Source organism: Bos indicus, chromosome 19 (assembly GCF_029378745.1).
Source record: "Bos indicus isolate NIAB-ARS_2022 breed Sahiwal x Tharparkar chromosome 19, NIAB-ARS_B.indTharparkar_mat_pri_1.0, whole genome shotgun sequence".
In the NCBI taxonomy this organism is placed as follows: Eukaryota; Metazoa; Chordata; class Mammalia; order Artiodactyla; family Bovidae; genus Bos; species Bos indicus.
In genome coordinates, this window is record NC_091778.1 from 53,185,003 (window position 1) to 53,211,106 (window position 26,104).

The 26,104-nt window shown below is 44.7% G+C and overlaps 1 protein-coding gene across 3 annotated transcripts in view; it reads right to left on the reverse strand.

Moving 5' to 3' along the window:
• RPTOR (regulatory associated protein of MTOR complex 1) overlaps nt 1-26,104 on the reverse strand; it is a 323,106-nt gene that overhangs the window by 222,020 nt on the left and 74,982 nt on the right. For 2 of the 3 annotated variants that reach the window (XM_019981168.2, XM_019981167.2), the window contains exon 3: nt 19,121-19,203. In XM_019981168.2, the coding sequence (XP_019836727.2) occupies nt 19,121-19,203 (83 nt within the window). Of the gene's footprint in view, nt 1-19,120; nt 19,204-24,940; nt 25,069-26,104 lie in introns of all 3 variants that reach the window. The other variant, XM_070774383.1, reaches the window with a different exon arrangement.

Below are 26,104 nucleotides of genomic sequence, written 5' to 3' on the forward strand. Positions count from 1 at the left end.
AAACATCACTCTGTACTTTAAAAGGTTGCAAGTCAGTGACTCAGTCATGTCTAATTCTATAGCCTGTCAGGCTCCACTGTCCATGGAAGTCTCCAGGCAAGAATACTGGAATGGGTAGCCATTCTGTTCTCCAGGAGATCTTCCTGACCCAAGGATCGAACCCAGGTCTCCTGTATTGCAGGCAGATTATTTACCATCTGAGCCACCAGGGAAGCCTGGTGGGAGGTCCCATTATTATTATCGGTAGAAACATATGGAGTTGGGAAAAAACCTTGGAAATTATTAGTGCAACCTTAGCCTACTGGAAGGTGAAAGATGAACTGCCCCTGCCCCTCAGGAGACAAGATAAACTGCCTTCCACCACAGCATTTGCAGTCTGCACAACCAATGGCCCCAGGCTAAATGATCCACTTGAAAATCAGTGTTTCTTCTTCCCAAGTTACACATCGGCATTGAATCACCGTTGATTCTCAGGTTCCAACAATTGAAGACCAGTCTTCCCATTTGAAGGTTTTCAGCAAAATGACAGATGCTTGAGGATTTTCCCATCAAACGATCTCACCAAAAAAGTTAACTTGTATCACAATATTGCATCTCTGCTGGGAATCAAATGAATAAAATGCTACAATAAACTGGTTTATCATGCATTATCACAATCACAACCACACTACTCATTTCACCAAAATCTTTCAAATCACCTCTATGACCTTATGTCCAAACTCCAATTAGTCAAGGAGTCCCATCTCTGCCCCATGAAACCTGAAAGAATATTAATGTTTTTCTCTAATTTGTCATCCACTTACTATGCTGGACCCCAGAAACACAGCTAAACAAAGTTGAGGGCGAGTGAAGGACATGACTACCAGGAAGACAGGTTCACCATTAAGATGAATGAGCCACACACAGCTCTCTACAGAATATCTCTAAAATGGGAAAATAAATCACCATTCAATTTCAACTATGAACTCTGTACACACTGTCAAATACCTCAGAGAAATAAACTTTGAAAATGGCATGAGTAGAAAAAATGACACGGCAGAGGGGTTTTCAGTGGGGAGATGACTGGACACCTCTGGAAGCATCAGAGCTTCTTCAGGCGCACAACCAAGCCACAGCTTGGGACCCTCTCTTCCCGAGGGCGGCCCTGCCCTCACCTCAACCACTGGGCCAGGTCAGGTCCCCTTTGCCCCTGGCTTGGACATGGCCAATTCTGTGGAGTTTCCCTGAGCTTCTTCTCTTCTTCCCTCTGAAAGACTAACAACTCTTCTAACTCGGAGCGACTTCACCCCCTGCACACAAAGGCGAGTCAATGAGATGTAATGGAAAGATGACAGGCGCCTGGGGAGGAGCTGAGCAGAATGTGCTCTCAGGGCTGGAATCCTGGGAAAAGTAAATGGAGATGATGCTTCTTACCTTCCCAGGTTACTGTGAAAATCCAGGCCCTATGAGCTATGCTCTAACTACACAGAAAGCACCACAAAGGACATCTTCCATCCCTCCCATTCTCTTGAACATACAAAGAAGGGGAGCTGCTGGCAGGCTCTAAAGCCTTCACTGGGGTATGGGAGGAGTGCTCTGGCCTGTCAAGCACTTGATCAGGAACACAAGAGGAATCCCACATGACGTATTCCTTGCTTCCAGTCACTTCTCCTGGTTTGCTGTGATCCATCCATAGTACATCCTGTGACGTCATCTTTCTCACCCACTAGACTCTGTGCTCCACAATGGCAGGGACCACACTTGGTTCTGCTCAGACTCTTGAGCTTAGTATAATCCTGATAAACATTGTTGATGAATGCATGAACCAATCAATGAATCAATGCCTATTCTCCCTATAAGACTTGGAGCCCAACACTGGTGGGAAGCATTTTATTTTCACACCCACAGCAGCCAGCAAAGTGGAATTTTGTTGTGCTGAACCAAGTAGGAACGGTTTTCATGATTCTGCCTCCCCCACTCTTTGACAAGCACAGTGACTGGATTTGTGGTGGCCTCACTCAAACAACAATGACCCTAATGCTTCTAAATTCTCCTGAAGACCCCAGTACTTGGGGCCTCTTCCAATCTCCATGTCATCTCTGATGTCTTCCACTGGGCTAAACAGAAAGGGAATAAGAGTCTTCTTGAGTTCAGACCAGGGAGAAGGAAAGAACAATTTAAAAATGGTCTATTTTTATGAGCCAAATTTGGAGAAAGGTACTTCTTCTTTAGGTAATAACAAAGGCAATGTTCCTAGTATTCCATGGTGAAGGAGACAGAAAACATAGTTTTCTCTGGAGAGAATCACTGCAAATAACCAGCAAGCCCTCCCTGCTCCGCACGCCCCAGGTCCCAAGAATCACGTGGTGACAACACTACAACACATGTAGAATTTTAAGAAATAAAGACTGGAAAGAAAGATGGTGAATGGTTTTGAGGCTTAACAGACAAGCAAGACTTCTTCCATGCTTCCTATGAAGATTTTCCTCGAGTTTTTAATGATTTATATCACTTTTAAAGGAAAATTTTCTTAAGATGAAATAAGGACAGTAGTTAGGAGGCACCCTAATAATTAGACAGTGTCTTCAATTAGCTTCCCTGCCTTGCTGGGTTCTCCCTGGGAAACCTGCAAGTCTTTGATGTGGAACAGCCAGCAAACCACTAATTAGGATGACAGGCTGGAATTCCAGGCCCACGGTCAACAATGGCAGAAGTGTTTAAGAGACTTGCTTTCAAATATCTTAACTGACAGAGAAAAAGAGGGAAGAAAAAAGGGAGAAATGTGGAAAAATACTGGATAGAAGGAGGTCTCCATGTACGCAGAAAACAAAGCAAAACAAAACTTTCTGTTCCTTGTGAGGAGTAATGCTGATTAAAGCTGTATCAATATTCTGAACATAAAATTTATAAAAGCACATTTCTCCTTGTGAGAAAAATTCCAGGTCCTTCTGAAGGAAATGAACACTATAAATTTATCTCAGGCACTTTACGGTTAACAACCCACATTATTATAAATGCTCCATCCTCGAATCAAGCCAGCTTTGAACAGCATGATTCCTTTAGAGACCTGGGCTCTTTTCTCTTCCTCATCTCTTCATTAACCGACACTTCCTAAAAACTGCCAAGGTCAAGGATTCTGAATACTGCTAAGTGCTTCTTAGGAGATCAGCTGGGAGAGAGAAAGGGGAGATGGTCAGGGAGGGAAGGAGGTAAAGAGAAAGGGAAGGAGGGGAGAGGAGGAGGGCATAGAAAGATGGACGTGGGGAGGCGGAGCTAGGGAGGAGGAAAGGAAGAGGAGGGGGAAGGAAGAGGAGGGGCAGCAGCAGCTTTGTGGGGGAGGGCCTACCGAAGCACCAGAAGCAGAAAACCAATACTGGGCATAAAAATGATTTTCTCAGGTTTTGCTTCTGTTCCTTAAAGAGGAAACAAAAATGAACACAGCTAAATGCACTTGTCCTCAGAATTAATATGGATTGGTATTTCTTGCTTTATATCATGGAGAAGGTAGGATGAGTTGCCTCCAACGCCCCTTTCAGGGAGCCGGGAAGCCTAAACCATTCAGAGTGAGTGAGCCAGCAGCTGTCCTGCAGGAGACTGCACAGGAGAAGGGTGGCCTTCCAACAGGGGCCCTGGCCCAGCAGCAGAGCCATCAGGACCAGGGCAGCAGCTGGGCCCCACCTGAGAAGATGAACATGCACAGACACAACCAGCAAGGCCTTTCCAAGGCAGATCCTAGAAGCAGTTCTGCAGATCGCACCAAAAGATCCACAGTCCTTCTCAACGGATTGTCTGTGGACAGCAAAAAACTGTAAACAGCCAAATTTCCATCCTGTCACTCTCAGGGAATACACAGAGCAGGAAGAACAAAAGAACCCAAACCAGCCAAACAAATCTGAAAAACAGTGCTGAGCAAAGGAGACGCGAGTGCCACAAACAGGGCAAGCTGACCTCAGTCCAATTAGGGTCTTGTTCACACACACACACAAGGCAATGGCACCCCACTCCAGTACTCTTGCCTGGAAAATCCCATGGACAGAGGAGCCTGGTAGGCTGCAGTCCATGGGGTCGCTAAGAGTCAGACATGACTGAGTGACTTCATTTTCACTTTTCCTTTCATGCATTGGAGAAGGAAATGGCAACCCACTCCAGTGTTCTTGCCTGGAGAATCCCAGGGACAGGGGAGCCTGGTGGGCTGCCGTCTATGGGGTCGCACAGAGTCGGACATGACTGAAGCGACTTAGCAGCAGCAGCAGCACACACACACAGACACAGACACACAGACACACAGACACACACACACACATACACACACACACACACACACAGAGACATGCATATCACTCTTCAGAAAACAAGTGAAGGCACACAGCTTGGCCAGGACAAGGCTGCCTCTGCAGGATGAGGGGGTTGTCATCAGGGAGGGACTCGAAGAGGTTTTAAAGCCACAAGTCACTTTCTCTTTCTTAAACCCAATAATGGATAAGCAATTAATTTGATTAATTTCTAAACCATGCATGTATTCCATAATACGCACAAATGGCCTAACTCATTCCCCACCGCAAAGGAAAGTATATTATTTGAGAGGAAAACAATGCTCAATATCTAACCTAAGAATTCATACAAAGACAACCAAACATCTCCAAGCTCATTTATGTTCATATTTTCATGTCTCCAGAGTATTTGGAGAAAACTGTAAATAAGATTTCTCTGCAGATTGCCTGGCTCTGCAAAGAAAAACAGATGATTTTTGTCATTTTGTCAATTTAGAACTGCTTACAAAATATAACGGAAAACATAACAAGTACCTCATGACCTGCAAATCCATTCCTAGGTATTTACTCAAGAGAAATGAAAATATATGCCCACGCAAAGGCTATTACATGAACCCTCCAGCAGCTTTGTTCATTGCAGCCAAAACTGGAAAAAACCTGCATGTGCATCGGGAAGAGGGTGGGGAGACAGGTTTGAGTCCATCCATGAGCTGAGACGCTGCGACAATGTGGGTAAATCTCAGAATCAGGTTGAGTAAAAGAAGGCAGACCCCAAAGAATACCCACCGTGTGAACATTTGTATGGAGGTCAAGGAGGGACAAAAGTAATCTATGGTGATGGACGGCTGCCGGAGAGTGGTTTCCGCTAGCCAGGAGGAACTGGCTGGGACGGGGAGTGAGGGAACTCTTTGGGTGATCAAATGTTCCACATCTTGTTTTGAGAGGTGATTAAAGGGGAGTGTACAATTGTCAAAACTCATCAAACTGCTAAGAGCTGTACATGTTACTGTATGTATTTGCGTGCATGCTAAGTTGCTTCAGTCATGTCCAACTCTGTGCGACCCCATGGACTGTAGCCTGCCAGGCTCTTCTGTCCATGGGGATTCTCCAGGCAAGAATACTGGAGTGGGTTGCCCTGCCCTCCTCCAGGGGATCTTCCTGACCCAGGTATCAAACTCGTATCCCTTACATCTCCTGCATTGGCAGGCGGGTTCTTTACCACTAGCACCACCCGGGAAGCCCTACTGTATGTAAATGACATCTAAAAATAGCTTGTAAAAAAAGTTTGTAGCATGACATATAAAAACGAGATATTCTAATTTTTTAGAGATTTAAAGACATGAAATTGAAAACAAGATAAAACAAGATATATCAAATTGAAAACAAGACACAGTTTTCTGTGCATCTCCAAATCTGTTGTTCTGACTGTGAATTACTGAGCCCAGTGTTCAGGGCTGGGAGTCCTTAATGGTGCAGAGCACCGTTCTAAAGTCAGGAGACCCTGGACAACTCTTCATCACAGCCTGTGCCTCAGAACCACACAAGATACCTATACTGGAGGGACCCAAAAAATCAGCGACAACGTAAGAACCAACATGGAAGGACAAACAGTATTCTCAAACTAGATTCTAGAAATCCATTAGAAAAGAGAAAGGGGGAAAGTTCCCTTTCACAACAGCAACAGAAACTCTTAGAACAATCTTTGTGGAGAAATCAAATCATCAGACCTCATGGAAAGACATAAAATAAGAACAGAACAAATGGAAAAGCATACCCTAGTTATGGTTATAAAATTGCCAGTTCTTAAGTTGGTCTATCAACTCAGTACCATCCCAATCAAAATCTCAACACAACAGTGGTGAAGAATAGGCTGGTGGAGTTGCCATAAACAAGGAGAGTTCTGGGGCCCCCACCTTCCCTGAGATGCACACGGAGTCCTTGCTGACCCCCTTGTGCTGTGACTCGGAACCACTCTGCCCTCCGATCTGTTTGGCTGAAGACTCCAGGAGCAACCCTGACTCTGAGTACAAGTCCCTTTCAATCTACCCCCCAAATCTCCAAGCCACCCACATGGGATCCCTAACGGGCTCAAGCCAGAGCATCACCATCTCCATCTGACACAGACGGAGCTCCTCCACTCTGGAGCTCCAGAGCTCAGGGCTGACACAGAAGGAGAGAGACTGAAGTCAGGTGGGCAAGCTGCCCCCTTAGAATGTGTGAAAGATAAGCAGGGAGCAGAGATGAACCAGGGGGAAGCTGACGAGGGTGAGAGGGACAAGCAAGCACCCTCCTGTGGACGATGGGCTGGCTGGAAGGAACATCAGACCAGAGGGTGGCTGGGGTGGGGGTGGGATGTGATCCTGTTTTCACTTACTAGTTTAAGCAGGCAAGTAAGCAGCACCAGACCCTGTGGGGGTGGGGGGGTGGAGAGGATGGGAAGGGGGTGCTGATGTAGCAGTGAAAGGAGGCGTGGGGCGAGAAGGTCCAGGATTCCAGGGCAACAGGCAGAGCCAGCCAGTAGCCATGTTGGAGAGGGGCTTCCCGCACCATTAAACTTCACGGAGCCTGTCTCGCAGTTCCACTCCTCCAGGGGTGTGGCTGTAATTTATATCAAAGAGATGCTCCTACTTCACAGAACATAAAAAGCCACAGGCTGAAAGACGTGCCACTGCTTGATGCATCACTAAGGGGAAGATGCTGCCGACTACACTTGGCACGATGTTTCCTTATCAACTGGAACTTACAGCAAACTGAGTTGGGCAGGTTTATCCCTTATCACCCTTGTATGTACCGGAAAAGAAAAAATAAGCTATAGCCACTGACTTGGGTATTCCCTCACTTTCCTTCACAGAGGCCCAATCTCTGTGACCAAAGGTTGGGAGTGGGGGAGATCTGACATCTCCATGATGGTCTCTGGGCTTCCCTGGTGGCTCTACAATAAAGAATTTGCCTGCCAATGCAGGAGCCACACAAGATGTGGGTTTGATCCCTGGCTCAGGAAGATCCCCTCAAGGAGGAAAGGGCAACCCACTCCAGAATTCTTGCCTGGAAAATCCCATAGACAGAGGAGCCTGGCGGGCTACAATCCATAGAGTTGCAAAAGGTCGGACACAACTAAGCATGAACTCACACACATGGTAGTCTCTGGGGGTCTTTCAGGTCACTGATTTTGTCCTTAGCACTCCTCATCCAGGACTCCTACTCTCTCCACAAGTGGGCCTTTTGGCTACTTTCCAAAACACTAACCGCTGTCCAGTCATGCCCCATGTCAGTACTGATTATAACACACATCCTGATTCCAGAGATGTTAATGTGAAGAGAATGAGCACCTTGGAACTGACAGCTGATATCATCATGGAAATAGGTTATAAGGTGGAAGGAAACTTTCATCAAAGACCATGAATAAGTGAAGAATCAAATGGAAATTATAGAAAAGAAAAAATATAATCAAGAATTTTGGAGGTTGGCTAAATAGCAGATTGGATACTGTAACAAAAGGGGATTTGAGAGTTATGAGACAGGTCAGCAGGAAATATCCAGAAAGAAGCACAGAAAGAACAAAACCTGAAAACAACCCACTGAACAGAACACAAAAACCATGGGAGACAGGGAAAGGACAAACACACTCCCATCGAGTCCAGGAGAGAAGGGACACAGGTGGTATCTGAGGTGATACTAACGAAAAACGTCAAGCCATGGGATCAAGAAGTGCCAAAAAGGATAAATACAGTCAACCAACCCAAGAACACCTCAGTGAAATGATGAAAACCAAGAAAGAAGCTTTTAAACCAATGTTGGGTGGGGGGAACCTCAGAAAAACAAATATTAAGACTCATAGCCAACTTTTTATCAGAAAGGACAGAAGCCTAAAGATGAGGGGGAACACTTTTAAACTTGTTTAAACTGGAAAAAAACAAAATCAAACCACCAACAACAAAAAGCCTTTACATGAAAAGAAAGAAACTGCTATAGAATTCTACACCCAGTTCCAATCCCTGGTCCAAGGAACTAAGATCCTACATGCTGCACAGCACAGCTAAAAAAAAAAAAAAAAAGAGGAAACAAAAACCAGTCACCTCTAAAAAGATCATCTGACTTTAATCGTTAATACAGATTTTTCTGTTTCATTAGATAGATAAGAATAAACCCATGTTAGAACAAGAGCTTTTTAAAGCTGCAATGAATTTTAGAGATTTATCCAAGGTTGCAATTATTCAGTGGGATTAAAACAGGTCTCCCAACTCAGGCAAATGCTGTGCTGTTAAGGAGTTATCATTAATTAAAGAACAGCTTTTGTAAAACAAAGCAATTTCTTTATGGTGATGGAGGCAGGAACACCCTCTCCCAACACTAAGCTACCCCAGACTGCACTCCCTTTGAGTTCCATATCGGTAACTCTAGGGAAAATACAGAAAAGTAGACACCACTAGTTAGATGGTCATCTTTCTAAAAAGAGGATTGTAAACTGATGCTCACTTCCATTATCTGCAATTCTCATCACTGAATTGGGTGGTCACTTACCTATTTTTTATGTATTAAAAACAATGACTTTCCATATTGATGAAAATACTAAACTTGTAAGTAAAATCACCATTTCCTCTCATTTGAGGCTATACCAAGAACCTACTGCATTCAGCCAAAGTGGCCCTTCACCCAACTGTAATCTACAGCCAGCTGGAATCTACACTGCATGTACACACCCTCAAAGCACCTAGGCCACTTGGACAGGTATCACTTAATTTTAGAATGAGTTTAGGATGATTAGCCCATCTCTATTCTTTGGGCAGTAATCCCTTTAAGACAGGCTATTACCTTCCCACTACAGGATCCCAACCTAGACAGCATATTAAAAACCAGAGATATTACTTTGCCAAGAAAGGTCTGTTTAGAAAAAGCTATGGTTTTTCCAGTAGTCATGTATGGATGTGAGAGTTGGACTATAAAGAAAGCTGAGTGCTAAAGAATTGATGCTTTTGAACTGTGGTGTTGGAGAAGACTCTTGAGAGCCCCTTGGACAGCAAGGAGATAAAACCAGCCAATCCTGAAGGAAATCAGTCCTGAATATTCATTGGAAGCACTGATGCTGAAGCTGAAACTCCAATACTTTAGCCACCTGATGCAAAGAACTGACTCACTGGAAAAGACCCTGATGCTGGGAAAGACTGAAGGCAGGAGGAGAAGGGGATGACAGAGGGTGAGATGGTTGGATGGCATCATCAAATCAATGGACGTGAGTTTGAGCAAGCTCTGGGAGTTGATGGACAGGGAAGCCTGGAGTGCTGCATTCCATGAGGTCACAAAGAGTTAGACACGTCTGAACAACTGAACTGAACAGGATCCCTCATATGAACATTTAAGGTGCTATCCATGACCAGTGTTTTTTTTTTTTTTTTTTTTTTGAGATGCTGATCTTTTTTTTTTCCCCTTAGAATATTCAATAAAACACTTTCCTTCCACTAAGACAACATCGTAATTTCTCATCAGTTGTTGTCTTAGGTTAAACGCCCCTAACAAGCTTAGCTATTTCGATGCATGGAGTTGGTAAACAAAGTTAAAGGAACAGGTTTGCTGAGCAGAGACCTCCTAGCACCACCCCCCGACACACACTGCCTCAGGTGACTACATAAACTGCACTGCCCTAGGGGTGCTGCCCTCAGGGCGGTGCTCCCCACTGTACAGCTCTCAGAGCTGTACAGCCCTCCCCATTGACTTGCGAATCTCTGTGGAGAAAATGAAGGCTGCCCCCAAGATGTAAAGGGCTGAAGGAAGGCCTCAGGCAACAGCCTCTATGGCTGCTCACATCTCACACACACACACACACACACACACACACACACTCTCTCTCTCTCTCTCTCTCTCTCTCTCTCTCTCTCACACACACAGAAATAAGAGAGCCCAAAAGTGGCAGAACAAACTGCATATGGATTTCACAAAGCCAGTAACATGTATCCTTCTGCTTCACACAGTCCCATTCCTACACTAAGTGATACTTGGAGAACAGCTATTTTAAATCAGATGCCTATTACTAAAGTCACACAGAGTCATGATTTTTAAATACAAGGGATAAAGGACTTACGGTAAAAGTAAGCATCTACCCCAAACTCACCATGACAAACGTTTTGTGCACCATTTCGGGGAGTACCTGTGTAACTACGTGTTGGTGGGACTAGAATAATCAATAGAGCAAGATGCCACAAAGCAAATGGAGAAGGAGAAAAACGAAGGCAGCCGCAGGCTCATCTCCCATCACATTCACTCCAGGGCATGTGAACAAACGGAAGGATGGGCAGATCAAGTGATCAGGGACCGACCGACCAATCGATCTACTCATACATACACACAAACACTTCCATGTACACACACATCACACACACCTACATTATTAATTTGATGAGAAGAAACAGTTGAATTTCTCTAAGTTACACATGTATTTTCTAAGACTGCTGAATACATTTTCTTCTTGTGCTTTGCTTATTAAATTTATCATATTCCAGTACCTTTTCATAATAGAAGTCAAATAGCCTGAGAGTTCTATGTTCCTCCAAAGTTTGAAATCTTTTGGAGGAAGAAGTGGGAGAAGACCTCTGTGATAACATTCTCTATTTCTTCTATATTGACTGATTTATTTTGAGTTTCTATCTTTTCTAAGGTCAGTTATGGACATTTGATTTTCCTAGAAAATCATGCCTTTCACAAAGGTTTTCCAACTTGTTTACAAAGTTTTACAAAGTACTCTTTGATGACTCTTTAAATTTCCTCAAATCTTGAGCTATTTCTCCTCAATAATCTAGGTTCTCTCCTTGATTTTTATTGAAATTTGGCTGAAATTTTTAAAAATCAAAACAAAACATAACTAAGAATCCATCAAGGAACCTACCCTACATTCAGATCTTTAAAGGAGAACCTTTCGGGACTTCTCTGGTGGTCCAGTGGATAAGACTCCACACTCCCAATGCAGCGGGCCAGGTTTGATCCCTAGTCAGGGAACTAGATCCCTCAGGCCACAACTAAGAGTTTGCAGGCCACAACTAAAAGATCTGGCATGACAGAACTAAGACCTGGCAAAGCCAAATAAAACACATTTTTTTAATAGAGAAAGAGAAACTTCCTTGATGACACTGACACAAGTCCTATATGACCCTCTTGGTTGGGCCATGTGCTCTACATCCTGTTCACAATATTATTCACAAAAGCCAAAAGGTGAATACAACCCAAATGTCCTTCAATAGATGAATAAACGAAATGTGGTCTAACTAACCAATGGAATTTAATTCGCCTACAAAAAGGACTGAGTTACTAATACATACAGCAACATGAACCACATGGATGAACCTTGAAAGCATCACACTAAGTGAAAGAAGTCAGACACATAAGGCCACATATTATATGATCCCATTTATAATTTTATGCTATGTGAATTTTATCTTAATTTTTAAAATAAATATCTACTGTATATCACAGTAACAAGTAACTCCTTGACATTTAAGAGGGGCTATTCAGAAGACTTTGTGAAGCCCCAACTCACATATATCACTGTGACATACAGTTTAACCCTGTAAAATGAAATCAAGATAACAGGAGTGGCCATTTCACTCTAATCCATTCTCATTTCGCCCATGATCAGCACTCTGTTGTTTGGCTGGAATATAATTTGACAACTCTTCTCAGTTACACATGGTAAGCATACGGTGGGCTCCCTGCCATCTCTAAATTTCACATTCCATTCTTTAAAGCACCACATCTTCTACTTTCTGACTTAGAACCAAGCACTTCCTCAGACATCTTTATTTCCATCCTCGCACATCCTCCAGAGCTGTTTACACAGGGTTCTGCATCCTGGGCCTCCAGGTTAACTCGGAAACAGCCTTACACATGAAATTTGTGAATGCCGAGCTGCGGTTTTAGTCCTCAAACTGACAGCATTTGGTCTTCATTTGTAATCTGTCACACACAGAGAGATAACTGTCTTGTTAAAAGGAACAAGAAGATGAGAGACGACGTCCGGGAGTAGCTTGTTAAGGACAGAGTTAAGGCCGTGTTTGTCTCTGAAAAGTCGATCCTTCAAGTAAGTCAGTTCATAGAGGAGAGTGGGGAAAGGAGTCAGCCAGGCAGGAGAGGGGACCTGGAGAGAGGGGGCGCCCCTGGGCGATGCACTTCACTCAAAGGGCCTCCACTCTCAAGGAAGGTAGGGATCTGCCCATAGCACTGTGGCGCCTCATTCCCCCATTAAGCTTACTTTCACATTTAGGTGACTGTATATACTCCACGGGGTTGCAAAGAGTTGGACATCAGTGAGCAATTTTCACTTTCACATTTAGGAATCTTAAAAGTTGAGTAGCAACTTCTTAAAGTGACATTTCTAGAAAGTAGCAAAGCCAAAATTCAACAAGCCCAGGTTCTCTGCCTGGTGACAAGGCCATGAACTCACCCCTCCCCAGAAACAGCCAGAGTTCTAGTCTCATGACAGGCAGTTCATCCTCCAGATGGCTGCAAAACGTTTCCTTCTTCTTTTATAATATTTGTTGTGTTTCTAGAAGAATGCCCAGGTCAGACCTGTGAAGGCTGGTGGAGGGATGGCCAGGCCCGTAAGCTGTCTTAGGAAAAGCAACGGGAGATGGAGTTGGTAGGGGGAGTTTGGAATATAATTTGACACCTCTTCTCAGTTACACATGGTGAGCATACGGTCGGCTTTGCAGAACCTACACTCCACATCCAGAGGCTGCTTCCACTCCCATGGCTTCTGGGAACAGGGAAAGACAGGAGGTATGTGGGCAGGGCTAAAGAGGACGCGTTTGGCTGATGAGCATAAACCAGAATTCACACTGAACACGGTACATGCAAAAGCTATCAGGTGAGCAGTGATTGAAAAGAGGGGTGAAGATGAAGTCTGGGAACACTGTCAAGGCCAAAGGAAAATATAAATAAAATGTTTGTCACAGGTACAAATCTTAATGTTCGGGGCAGAAAAGACTTGGGTTAACAGTGAAATTGTCAAAACACAACAGTTAACCCCAAGAACACCAGAAGTCTTTGTCTACACTGTCATGCAAATTTAATGAGTACTGGATGTAAAGTGCTTCACATCAGATACTGAATTATGTAAACTGTGAGCCACCCATCCTCAGTTCTGCCTTTGGCTGAGTCCTCCTTTGCAGTCTATCACAAAAACACAAACAAGGTGGATAAAGCCCAACCTTGGGACCCAAGAAAAGGAAAGGGCCAATGAAGGGAAGCAGAGGGAGACATGGCTGGCCTAGGGGACAGCAGAATGGGAGTGACAGTGTGATGCTGGCGTTTGGGCGGCCCTCAATCTGCCTTACGGGGCATTTCCACAGGCTGAACTGCAATGTCAATTTGGGACTCGCGTCATGACGTGACCCCAAGCAGAGTCACTACAAGAAATAACCCACCTTGGTCTATTCTACAGATCTCTTCAGAGCACCTCCCACGTGGGAAACACAGCCCAAACTTTCTTCTGTGAGTTTTTTTCATTGGCTCTGAAAAGCCCAAGAAAAGGCGGAACCCACTTACATGAGGTTTTCTACTGCATCCCAGTAGAGAACACATTCCACAGCACTGAAGGGGGCAGGTAAGGGCAGTTGTCTGTATTAACAATACCTGCTGCTCTGCCCCTGCTCTCACCCACAATGGGGCAGGCACCACAGCCTGTGGGCCACAAGCCCTGTGACCACCCCAGGAAGGAGGCCAGCAGGGGCAAGTCACCCAGCAGTACAGTGAGCTCCAAAGCCCGACCCAGCAAACTGAACTGAGAGCCCATTCCCTAACACTCACCAGTTCAACGGTCAATCCCCAAAATGCCTGGCAGCTGAATTCCTCCTCCCAGAGGAGGGCAGGCTGAGCTGTCAGGCTCATCTCCGGGAGCAGTCAGGAGCCTAACTCCAGCATCTTAACCACAACCCCACCAGGAAACACTGCTGCACAGTGTTAGGGTCTGCCAACAGCAGCTGCGCCTAAACCCCAAAGATAAGCCAACAAATGCCCAAAACGTGAAGACAGCTGTCCACTGGCCCTGTCATTCCCCTCTCCTCCAAACTCGCTCCTCCACCACAAGGTACAATCATGGCTGCGGTTCATTTGCACATGCTCTGAGAAGATGCAGGCAACTCTGTGACCAACACTGAAGGCAAGGGCAATGGTCACTTAAAACACAATTATCTCTGCTTTGATGACGGACCAGGTGGTGGAGGGTCACTTTGTTCCAGGCAGACGCCTACCCCTATACATACTCCGCCTGGTGGGAAACACTGAAAATGCGTCTTTCTAACAGCAAAACCAACTTTCCAACTTTCATCCCTTGACCACCTGATAGACTTGAGAGGCACAATGAACTGAAGGCAAGGCTGAAATTGAGCCTCTGCTACGTGCCATGCAGCAAATGTCCTGCATGTGGTACCTAAGAACAGTCCCCAGAGGACTAACTGAGGTTGTGGAGCACCTTGGCTTCCTGGAGCCCCCCCAACCACCGCACGAGTCCCCAAGGCTGGCTGGAGAAGGGTGCATCACAGCAAAGCACCACGGGGCACTCTTTATCCCCTTTCACAGGTACACACACAGGACATAATGGGCTAAGTAAGGGTCACTTCAGACACTTGCTGGCACTGGAAGTCTTGCTAAATGCCTTCACTTACCTTAGGAAGTTATGAATATTCCCACTACATTTGTTTTAAAGCCACCCAGGAAAACAGCCCAAGGAAAGGTGCTGTGGTCTTGATGGTGGTTTGGAAACTCTTTGGGGAAAGAACAGGAGAGCGACAGGACCCTTTGTTTGCCATCTTCCCCTGGCCCTAGTGCCTAAATCACTCCTTGTACTAAACTGCCAGAACCCCCAATTTGTTTGTAAGTCTTAAAAAGATAAATTCTTCACTGTAGACGCTCAGCTTTATAATCTCCTGATCCATCTCCCAATAAAACTTTCAGTTGAGACTTATGAACTGAGTGAGGTTTATTTAACTGCAGGATTTTCAGCTGAAACAACAGTTGGCATTTTTCCTTCAAGCTCCCGCAGAAACACAAATTTATGTACCTACAAGGTAATAAGGCAAAGTCTTAAATTTAATCAGAAGAAATATTTCACCTGTGGCAAACTGATAAATTATTTAGAAAAGGGGGGGCTCAATTGGCCTGGCAAGGAAATCTGGGCCAGATACTCTGGAAGCTTCAGACAAAAACATCATCAAGGTTTCTCTAAACTCCTTCTTCACCCCCAAAACACCTTTATCAAAATGTTTAATCTTGAACAATCAAAGCTAGAAAAGTAGAAGCTTTCTACTAGGAGGAAAAACTAGAAGGATTTTAACACCAGGAAGGAAATCAGCTCATCAAAGTACCACTCTGATGACGCTGACACGCTTCCAGTAGTTTATTCTCTGCACTCCCTGCAAGGGAGGGAGATGGCAGGATTCCCCAGCCTGCTCCCTTCCACGGCAATGTGGAGGCCTCTGAGGATTTCCACAAACACTAATGAAAATGACCTTATTTCCAGTGGCCCAACCTTTGTGAGTCTTGCAGTACAGGATACAGAGAGAGAGAGAGAAAACCAGATCTATGGGTATCAACATCAAAGGTCTAGAAATTTAATAACGTTCCCATTGTTTTATTGCAAATGCAATCAACCTCTCTTTATTACTGCAGAAAACTCGAGAGCCCTGTAGAGTGCAATGAAATGGTGTGTGTTTCGCTCTGCAATGTTTCAAAGGACCCTGATTTATAGTTAGAAAGCAGGCGCCCACACGTAAACATCGGAGCTTGGTGACTGCCTTTTGTTTGGCGCAAACTCTATGAGGCAGCGTGAGGCTGCCACCACACTCTGAGAACCACCCCATCAGATGCCAGGCTTCCTTCCCTCCTGTAAACCCACGTGAAGGTGTGCAGGGCAGAGAAGTGTGCACTTGCATCAGGACATGTACCATTACTGCCCAGTGCATGCGGCACAGCCCCATGACTGACACCAGTCAGTCAGTCAGGTATCTGGCTGCACCCTTACCTTAGGCTTGTCTCTGAAATACACAAGTCCCACTAACTGTTTGTAGCAGAAACACTGTAAACATTTTATAGTACTTAAAAATGAATGTAATGGTCTTGGCATTCAAAAAAGAAAACATTGAGTATTCATTGTTGTGGTTCTGCTTCCTGAATGCAGGCAAAAAGATACCATCCTGTTGCATGAACTGCTTCTTACTAGGCTACAGCTGATACTTGATTCCAACTCTACTTTATAAATCAACCCAGATGGAATCCCACCGCACTAGTATATTGGCACCTTTGCCAAGGCTTCCAATAATCTGGAAATATTCTCCCTCACCAGCCCTTTGAACCATCTCTCTTTCAAAAAGTTACTTTGGAGATCTTGAAATCCCATTAACCTTAACAAATTTTCTCAGACTAACAACCATCCTTCCAGAGGACTACACCCCTTTGTACCACTGCTGGCCACCTGTGTCCTGGGAAGGTAATTTCTCAGTCCTATGTGTGATTCCACACTGTCCTTTTGGGCTCTGCAATCATTTCTTTCTATATAAATGCTGCCTGCTTTACATGCTAATGCCTCTTCCAGATAGCATGGAAGAGCTTTGCTTACAGACAGTAATTTAGATTAAAAATAATAATGATCCTACTTTAGAAGATTCCATTTACTGTTAGCTAGCATGAACTTGCTGATACCTACCAAGCTAAACTAATAATAAAGCTAGTAGTAAATCAACTCTTAGCACACGAAAAAAAAAAAAAAAAAAACCCTGTAAATCACACCAAATGGATAAACATAAATTGCCTTGATATATTAAACATGCATTCTGAAAAACTGTATCTTCTATGTAGTAATTCTTTAAAAGGAAGAAGGAATTAAACCAGCAGAGACCCTTCCTATGAAGAATACAATCAGTAGATCTGAATTGATCGGGTAATGTTCTTTCTTAAATGTGTCTAGCAAAGAGAAAACAGAAAGTCAAACCCAGAAGAAGGTCAGAAGTAGCTAAGTCAGAAAGGCATTCTTTTACACTGTAGCAGTGCTGGTTCTCAGCCTTCCATCTGCCGGGAGCACCACATCTTCCAGTGTCACCTGTGCATGTTGTCCCACATGGACCGTAAGGCGTGTCTGAGCCTCTGAGAGCACTCACCCCTAAGTGCCTATCTAGCCTGGAGTACTTTCAAACTCCTCAAAGAAGCTCTTTTCTACTGATAACACCAGGCATCTCAACTATTTTTAAAGGACCACACCATCTAAATCTTACTGGTCCTCATCCAAGCCCCAAACACACTGCACTCTAAAGAAAAATGCTACTGAATTTTCGTATAAGCCATCAAGAGTAACAAATCTGAGGGAGGAAAAAGCAAAACCTTTAGACATAGATGAAACTCTCTACTAAGAATTCTAAGTTCTTGTTCTAAAGAACAAGAATCCAAGAGGTTTCCCTGGTGGCTCAGTGGTAAAGAATCCACCTGCCAATGCAGGAGACCCGGGTTCAATTCCTGATCTGAGAAGATCCCACATGCCACGGAGCAACTAAGCCCATGCACCACAACTACTGGGCCTGTGCTCTAGAGTCCTAGAGCTGCAACCACTGAGTCCAAAACTTCTGAAGCCTGCAAGCCTAGAGCCTGTGCTCCACAAGAGAAGCCACAGCAATGAGAGGCCCACACACCGTAACTAGAGACTAGCCCCTGCTCTCTGACACAAGAGAAAGCCTGCAGCAGAAATGAAGATCCAGCACAGCCAAAAATAAATTTAAAAAGAAAATGAATAAGACTCCATTATTACTGACTTGACAAGTTAGAGATGCAAAGCACAAGGATACACCTGAGGCATGGAGATGTTTCATGACATTAGTCACCTGACACCGTGAGCAAAAGCAGAAATTATCAAGGGCACCATCACAGGCAGGAATATATTCATTCCTGGCTATTCTCTTCTCTAGAAATGTAAATAATCCATGAGGAATTCCCGAATTCCAGATCACATGGATAAATGATCCACAAACAAAAATCCTAAACAGGCAAATGTTCGCCGGTTCTCTGAGATGTTGGCTCCCATTAGGCTCATGACCCTAAAAGCAGAAGCGAAGGCCCACAGGAGGCACGATGACAGTGCCACTCGCTCAAACCCCCACCCCCCCATCCCATTCCGTCCTGTAGAAAATTCCAGAACCAGCATCACACAAAGCTGTATGGAAAGGAATCTCCATAAACACCCCAGATTTCTAATTTTCTATTAGAATTATTAAATCTTCAAACTAGTTAATGAGAAAGACTAAAGAAAATAGGTCTTTGGGTGGTTTACAAATAAATTCAGATCTTAAAGGCAATTTGACACAGTTATATTCTATGCCACATTTCTTTCTTTAAAAAAAGTTTAAGATATAGGCAACAAAAGACCCAGTAATTGGTAACTGTCTCCTTAAAAAGAACCTTATCTTTTGATTCAAAGACAAAGCATATGATAGGTGTCATCGTTTGAATGTTGACTGCTTTTTTTCTCAACTATTTGAAAATTGAAGATGGCAGAAATAGCTATAACTAGTTGAGGTTACAGAGTATTACTGAAAATACTTTTTCTGAGCAAAATAAAAACCGCGATTTAAGAGTAATATGAAAAATACTTTTTTCCTAAACATTTCGTGGGAAAGCTGAGGCAAAATAAAAATTAGACCATCCAATCAAAGACACACTAAGGCATGTGCTTCCTTATCAATCTATGGAGCACATCAACAGACAGAAGAGGGAGGCAGGCCTGCCGTAGGGAGTGTCCCATCACTGGATTGTACGAGGAGAGAATCTGGATTCAAAGACTGTTTGAAAGCAAGAAACTAGATTTCTCCGTAAGAAAGAAAAAGAAGAGCAAATAAAGAGCTTACCCTTGGCTGCCAGTTCTCGTACTGCTTCTGTAGATTTGCACCAATGGTTTCCAGAGCTTTCTGAGGACCCATCGACAGAGGATCTGGGAAAGCAATGAGAAGGAGAAAGTTTTTTATTTGTTCATTTCCTCCTCGCTAAACCTCTCTTTCAGAGTTTCCTCTTAGACAATTCAAAGTCACCTTTGACTAAAGACAACACAACAGAGCCTGAGGTTTACCTCTGTTTAGCCTGACTTACAGAACTACTAAGCCTCCTTGGGAGGCGAAGAAACCACAACTCTCCATCTTTCTAGGGAAAACTGGTTTTATTACTGGTCCCGTGATTGTTTCCTTTCATCCACATTTGTCATTTTAGCACCTATGGTGCTCTTGATGAGAATGAAAGAGGAGCGTAAAAAAAGCCAGCTTAAAACTCAATATTCAAAAAACTAAGATCATGGTATCCAGTCCTATCACTTCATGGCAAATAGAAGGGGAAAAGGTAGAAGCAGTGACAGATTATTTTCTTGGGCTTCAAAATGACTGAGGACAGTGACTGCAGCCATGAAATTAAAAAATGCTTCCTCCTTGGAAGGAATGCAATGACAAACCTAGGCAGTGTATTAAAAAGCAGAGATATACTTGCCAACAAAGGTCCATCTAGTCAAAGCCACGGTTTTTCCACTAGTCACGTACAGATGTGAGAGTTGGACCATAAAGAAGGCTGAGAGCTGAAGAACTGATGCTTTCAAATTGTGGTGCTAGAAAAGACCTTGAGAGTCTCTTGGACTGCAAGAAGATCAAACCAGTCAGTCCTAAAGGAAATTAATCCTGAATATTCACTGGAAGGACTGATTCTGAAGCTCCAATACTTTGGCCACCTGATGCGAAGAGATGACTCACTGGAAAAGACCCTGGTGCTGGGAAAGCTTGAAGGACAAAGGAGGAGATGGCAGAGGATTAGATGGTTAGGTAATATCACTGACTCAATGGACAATCTAAGCAAACCCCAAGAGATAGTAAAGGACAGGGAGGCCTGGCGTGCTGCAGTCCATAGGGTCAACAAAGAGTTCAGACTTAGCAACTGAACAACAATAACAAAACTGTGTAACAATGCAAAAGGAAGCAGAAAACAGTTTCAACAAATAGAAGCCATCAAATAGCTGGTTATGTCCTGGGTGTGAAGACCAACAGAGTAACTGCCAGCTGGTCTGAAAGCCTCTAACTTCTGTACCCTCACTTCCACACAGTGACCTTGTGGTCAGCGCTCTGGCCACAGCTAATCTGTGGCTAAGAGAACAGAAATGGTTTCCTCTGTAAACAGATAAAGGCCTGTCCAGAAGTCACACTGATCAGGGGCAGCTCTTAGACACATCCTCTAAAGAACCACAACAAAGACAACCGGAGGGAGGGAGTTCCAAAGGCCCACGGTGGGGAGGTGAAACATATACCCTGTCCTCAGACTGCACCCTCTGGAAAGCCCGGCCCCACCTGCCCCTTCCTCCCTTGGCTGCTCCCGGGGTGGCATGTCAAAAGCGTGTGGGAACCGGAGAGAGCCGCACCGTGGTTCTCCATGCACCTCACCCACAGCCCTCATCAGCAGTGGCAGCCCCACAGCAGCACACACTGTTCTTCCCCCGGTCTTGGGTCAAAATACAGCCACCTGAGGGGAGAGCAGGGACAGCTACAGTAGTCCATCAGGCTACTATCAACAAAGTGAAGCTGTCACATCCAAACCACAGGAGTCGCTGTGGTCAATTAAGTTTTATGGTTTCCTCCCAATAATATGACAGGAAATGGGAGGGGAGAGGGGAAGAGAGGGAAAGGATGAGGACAACTGAAATGGTGCATTTAATGTGACATTTACTAAAATAAACAACTAAACAACTTAAGTGAACTAAAACAAAATCCCAGGTGGATACTGCTGACAATTTTGTCAATCTGACATGGGGTGAAGTAAATTTAAAATTGTAGTTCTATCTGAACAAAACACTTCTCTTCAAATGCCTTCACAGGTTTCTACTTAATGAATGAAGGATTAGTGAGTGAGTAGGCGGGTGGGTGGGTGGGTGGGTGGATAAATGGAAAGAAGGAAAAGTAGACGGTAATTGGCGTTTGTATAAAATTTTAGCTCTTCATAAATCTTGCCTGCAAGCTCTTCAGCATAACCCTCTGTATTTCATGATGCTTAGAACTTGACATTGACATGGACTTAGTCCAACATACCTCATAACAAAGAAGAGAAAGCTGAAGCTTAAAGTGGTCAGACGACTTGGTCCAAGGTCACAAAGGTTCTTGGTGGTGCTGGCATTCAGCCAATGTAAGAAGTGGAGTCTTTTTTTTAACCTCCCATCTTCTCCACATTTACACAACCAGACTACCACGTCCTACCCAATTTTCCTTCAAAAGAGCCTGCTCTCCATCACTACGCCTACACTGGTCATTACATGATGGTCACCACCACCATCAACTATGGTGGTGTTGGTCCCACCAGCAGCTTCTCATGTTGACACTACAGAGATTCCCTGCTCCCAGTCAGTTCCCAAAGATGCTACAGGGGACAGAGGGCAGAGGGCAGGGAGCGCAGTAGGGCTCACTGACCTGTCTCCTCTCAACCCACCTGGAGACCAACCAGCATAGTGAGTCCTTCTAAAATACTGCTTCTATGATGTCACTCCCCACAAAAGGCCTACGGTGCCTCCTGAATGCTCCCACTTAGATAATATGCAAAATCAGCAGAGCTAACAGACTCTGTCAAAACAGTGGAGGCTTGGGGCTGGGATGACTAGAAGGTGATAACAGACAAGATGGGCTTCTGAGCCACTGATAATACTGTTTCTTGATCTGGGTCTGCTCAGCTTGGGAAAAGTTATCAACTATACACTTGGATCAGTGTACCCTCCTATACACATGCTATGCACAGATGCTCAATCATGCCAACTCTTTGGGACCCAATGGACTGTAGCCCTCCAGGCTTCTCTGTCCCAGGGATTTCCCAGCAAGAATACTGAAGTAGGGTGCCATTCCCTTCTCCAGAGGATCTTCCTGACCAAGGGACTGAACCCGCATCTCTTACATTTCCTGCACTGGCAGGTGGATTTTTTTAACCAGTAGCACCACCTGGGAACCCCACATATGCTATACTTTAACACAAATTAAAAATTTAAAAACATGCAGAACTCACTGCTCAAGGAACATCTGTACTTCTCCATAGCTTGTATTTAGTGGACATTTCCTAAGTATTTCTTCGCTGAAATATGAACAAGGTTTAAACCAAAAGTCATAAGAGCAAGAGGCCTAGGTGCAGGCACAGGGTGCACCCAGCATCCAGCAGCAAGGCCCAGACAAGCCCAGCAAGCACTCCCAGGGCTGTGCCCACAGCCAGCTCCTTCTCCTCCCAGGGTTCATTCTCACCTCCCCGTGCAGACCCCAACTCCCCGTATGGCCTGTTTCAACTCCACCATGTCTGCTGAGTTCAAGGGGCCTGTCTCTCTCGTGCTGCTACTACTGCTGCTAAGTCGCTTCAGTCATGTCCGACTCTGTGCGACCCCATAGACGACAGCCCACCAGGCTCCCCCGTCCCTGGGATTCTCCAGGCAAGAACACTGGAGTGGGTTGCCATTTCCTTCTCCGGTGCATGGAAGTGAAAAGTCAAAGTGAAGTCACTCAGTCGTGTCCAACTCTTAGCGACCCCATGGACTGCAGCCCACCAGGCTCCTCCGTCCATGGGATTTTCCAGACAAGAGTACTGGAGTGGGGTGCCACTGCCTTCTCTCTTGTGCTGGTCTTTTCTAACACTAAATCCTAAGAAGCATGACTACATTCCTATAGATACCTCTGCAGTTAACAGGTAGGTCTCCACCTAACATCTGTTGACCAACTCAACTATCTGTCAAGTCCAAGTCTGATATAAGGATCAGACGACAGGCTGTGAAAATGTCTGTAAAACCAAGAGCTGCACGCAAAGGCTTTCTACCACTATTTTTAGCTCATCGACACAGGTCTCTTAATATCCACATGTGGAGGGAAGAAGAAAATGCTTTTCTCTAAGAAGAAAAACAAAGTGCCTTCCAAATATTTTCTTAGGATAAGAGAATTCCCAAGCATCCAGTGAACTCACAGCCATCTTACCTCTGAAACACAGCTAATAGATGCAAACGACATCAAGGCTAAATGACGCTCCCTCCCCTTCAGCACTCAGCTCATCTACACTCCGCTTTCAAACACTGATCTTCTCAGGTACAGAAGTGCTCCTCTTTAGTGGGATTGTTTTTAGTTTAATGTGGGGCCATAAAACAAAACAGCCTCTCCCCTGCTTCCCTGAGCGCTGCCTCCATGAAATAAAACAGCATCTTACTGTCTAGAGGGACAGAGGGGCGGCACCCATGTCCGCACACCCACTCCTGCTGGGCAAGCTGGGGCCCACGCGCCTTTCCGCCTCCCTCGCTGGAGCTGGAATCTGGGCCTTGGCTGTGCAGCAGCCCAGCAGGGAGGGCGGGCTGTCACTGCTGGGTAGCACAGTGCATCCTCTACTTACGTATCCTGGCACCACAGGAAAACCTAAAGGGCCACTTCAGGGACGCTCAGGTACATCCTCTGAGCCTCTGGAAGTAGGACTCTCCCCAACATGTGTGGAGACTGTAGGCACACAGGTACACAAAAAGGGACTAGAAAGTAAGAATTTGCCTATTTTTCAAATTTCCAGACCCCTTATCCCTACGATCAGGGCAGTTTCGACCAGCAGTCTCGCCATTTGATGTGTGTCTGCAGCCATAAAGCAATGAACTCGTAATCCCCACCCAGCCCCATGCACAGAAGCATGGTTTTTTCCCCTCTCTGTTCCTCTCACAGAAGGAACAGAGGCAGTACAGATGTGGGAACAGCTCACGTTCCTACCCAGCACCTTGGCCTGTTGGGTGGGGTGGGGAGGTGCGTGCAGGCTGATGGTGGCTGCTCCTGGCTGTGAACAGTCCCCAAGTTGAGCCCTGTTCATGTCCCAGTTAATCGCCCTCCAGCCAAGAAGTGGGTGCCATTATCAGCTTCATTTTGCAGAGGAAACCAAGGCCCCAAATGGTTAAGTGACTGCTTGAGTGAAATAGCTGGAATGAATAAGCTGAGGTCATGATGAGTGCAAAACCTTTTGATTTCTGGTAACAGAGCACAAAATGCTAAGACCAAGTATAAAACATCGATTGGCTGCCTTCTAAACGGGAGCATCTTTCTAGGTTATTAGAAGGTACCAAGCCCTGCAAGGGGTCTTCCTCAGGACTCCTTTCCCAGCCATGACATGCTCCAGGCATACCATCCTGAAAAAGGCAGAACCAATTTGTCATCAAGCCTGGATCTCCCTGCCTCACCAGCCAAGCCATGAGTTCAAGTCGAATAAACTGAAAGTCTGATGATGAAACATTAACACAGACAAAGCACCTCTTCCCCCAAAATGCTTATTAACTACAAAAGGGAAGAGGGGAATCTTACAGCTGAAGTTCAGGTATCAACTTAATTAAATGATAAGAGAGCTACATACCCAGCAATGAGATAAATTAAAGTCATGTGCCACCTGATAGGATCCACGGGGGAAGGTGGATCTCTTCCATGACACTCCTGCCAAAGAGGCATAAACAAAATGTAATCCCAAGGAACCACTGGGGACATTCTGCTAAACAGAGCGCCTATGACCTTCTAAGTGTCAAGGTCATAAAGGTTAAGGAAAGACTGAGGCCTGTTCCAGGCTGAATGAAACTAAATTAGGGACAATGTGTGAAGCAGGAAAGAGTCTTTGTGCCGTAAAGGACTTTATGGGGACACGTGGCAACCCTGAAAATGCAACCCAAGGCTTACCCGGTAGTGGCACATCCATGTTAATCCCCTGTCTGTGAGGACCAGGTTGTCATGAAAGAGAAAGTCTTGTACGTAGCAATCATACGTTAATAGATTTCGAAGTGACGGAGCATCATTTCAGCAGCTCACTTTCAAATGAATGAGGAAGAAAACTGCTTAGAGCGCCACATGCAACTTTTGAAAATGTTTTTTCAAAATAAAAATTAACACATAGGCTGCCAGACACCATTACAAATTTGCTGATTCAAATCTCTAAGACTTTCCCCCTCCCTTATCCCATATTGTTGAAATCACCATAAGGACTTGCTTTTTAATAAAAGCCAAATGAAAAATTTTCAACTCACTAAAGGCAATATGCCCTGCTAAATTCAAAATCTATTGAAATGATTACAAAGTAGATTGCATATCTAAACTTCAGAAAAATTTTAAGACTATAACATTAAAAAATCTATTCGTTTGCTGGATTTCACATCAAGAAGAAAGTAAGGGATTCTCTGCATTTTTATTAACACTGTCCCATAAATACGGATCAAAGAGACTATGTGAGATGTGAGGGAGGGTTCTTTGATTTCTCTTTGGGGGCAGGAGTGTAGAAAGCAAAGGATTCCTGGAGAATCTAATGAAAACCAAAGCCCCTCAGCCCGGAAGGTGCACTTCTCTACTCAGACACCACACCCACACAATCCCCAGGAGTGCACACTGGGATCTGGGCTGAGAAGTCTTATGCTAAAAACCTAACAGAAGAGTAGTAACAGAGGGAGGAAACAGAAAACAACTGATTAAACGCAGCTTTGACAAGGGGTAAATGAAGTGGAAACAGTCAGTGGTGGCTAATAAGAAGTCAATTTCAATCGGCACAGTCACCAAGGGATGGCAGAGGGCCAAGAAATCATCTAAGAAAACTGGCCACAGAAAACAGCTACTGTCACCGGGCTGGGAGGACAGGGGGCCTGTGCTGCAGCCAGGAGGCTATGAGATAAAGGCTGTCATCCTAAGATACCTTCAAATAGTGAAACAGGTAAGTAAAGTGGGGGAAAAAACCTATTTCCCAATTCAGATTATAACAATTTGTAATTTTTACTGTTTAAAGCAGATAAAGGGAATTTCTGCTTTTGTTTAGACTAGAGAAAGCTGCAGAGAGGTGGGGTATGGATTGCCCCAATC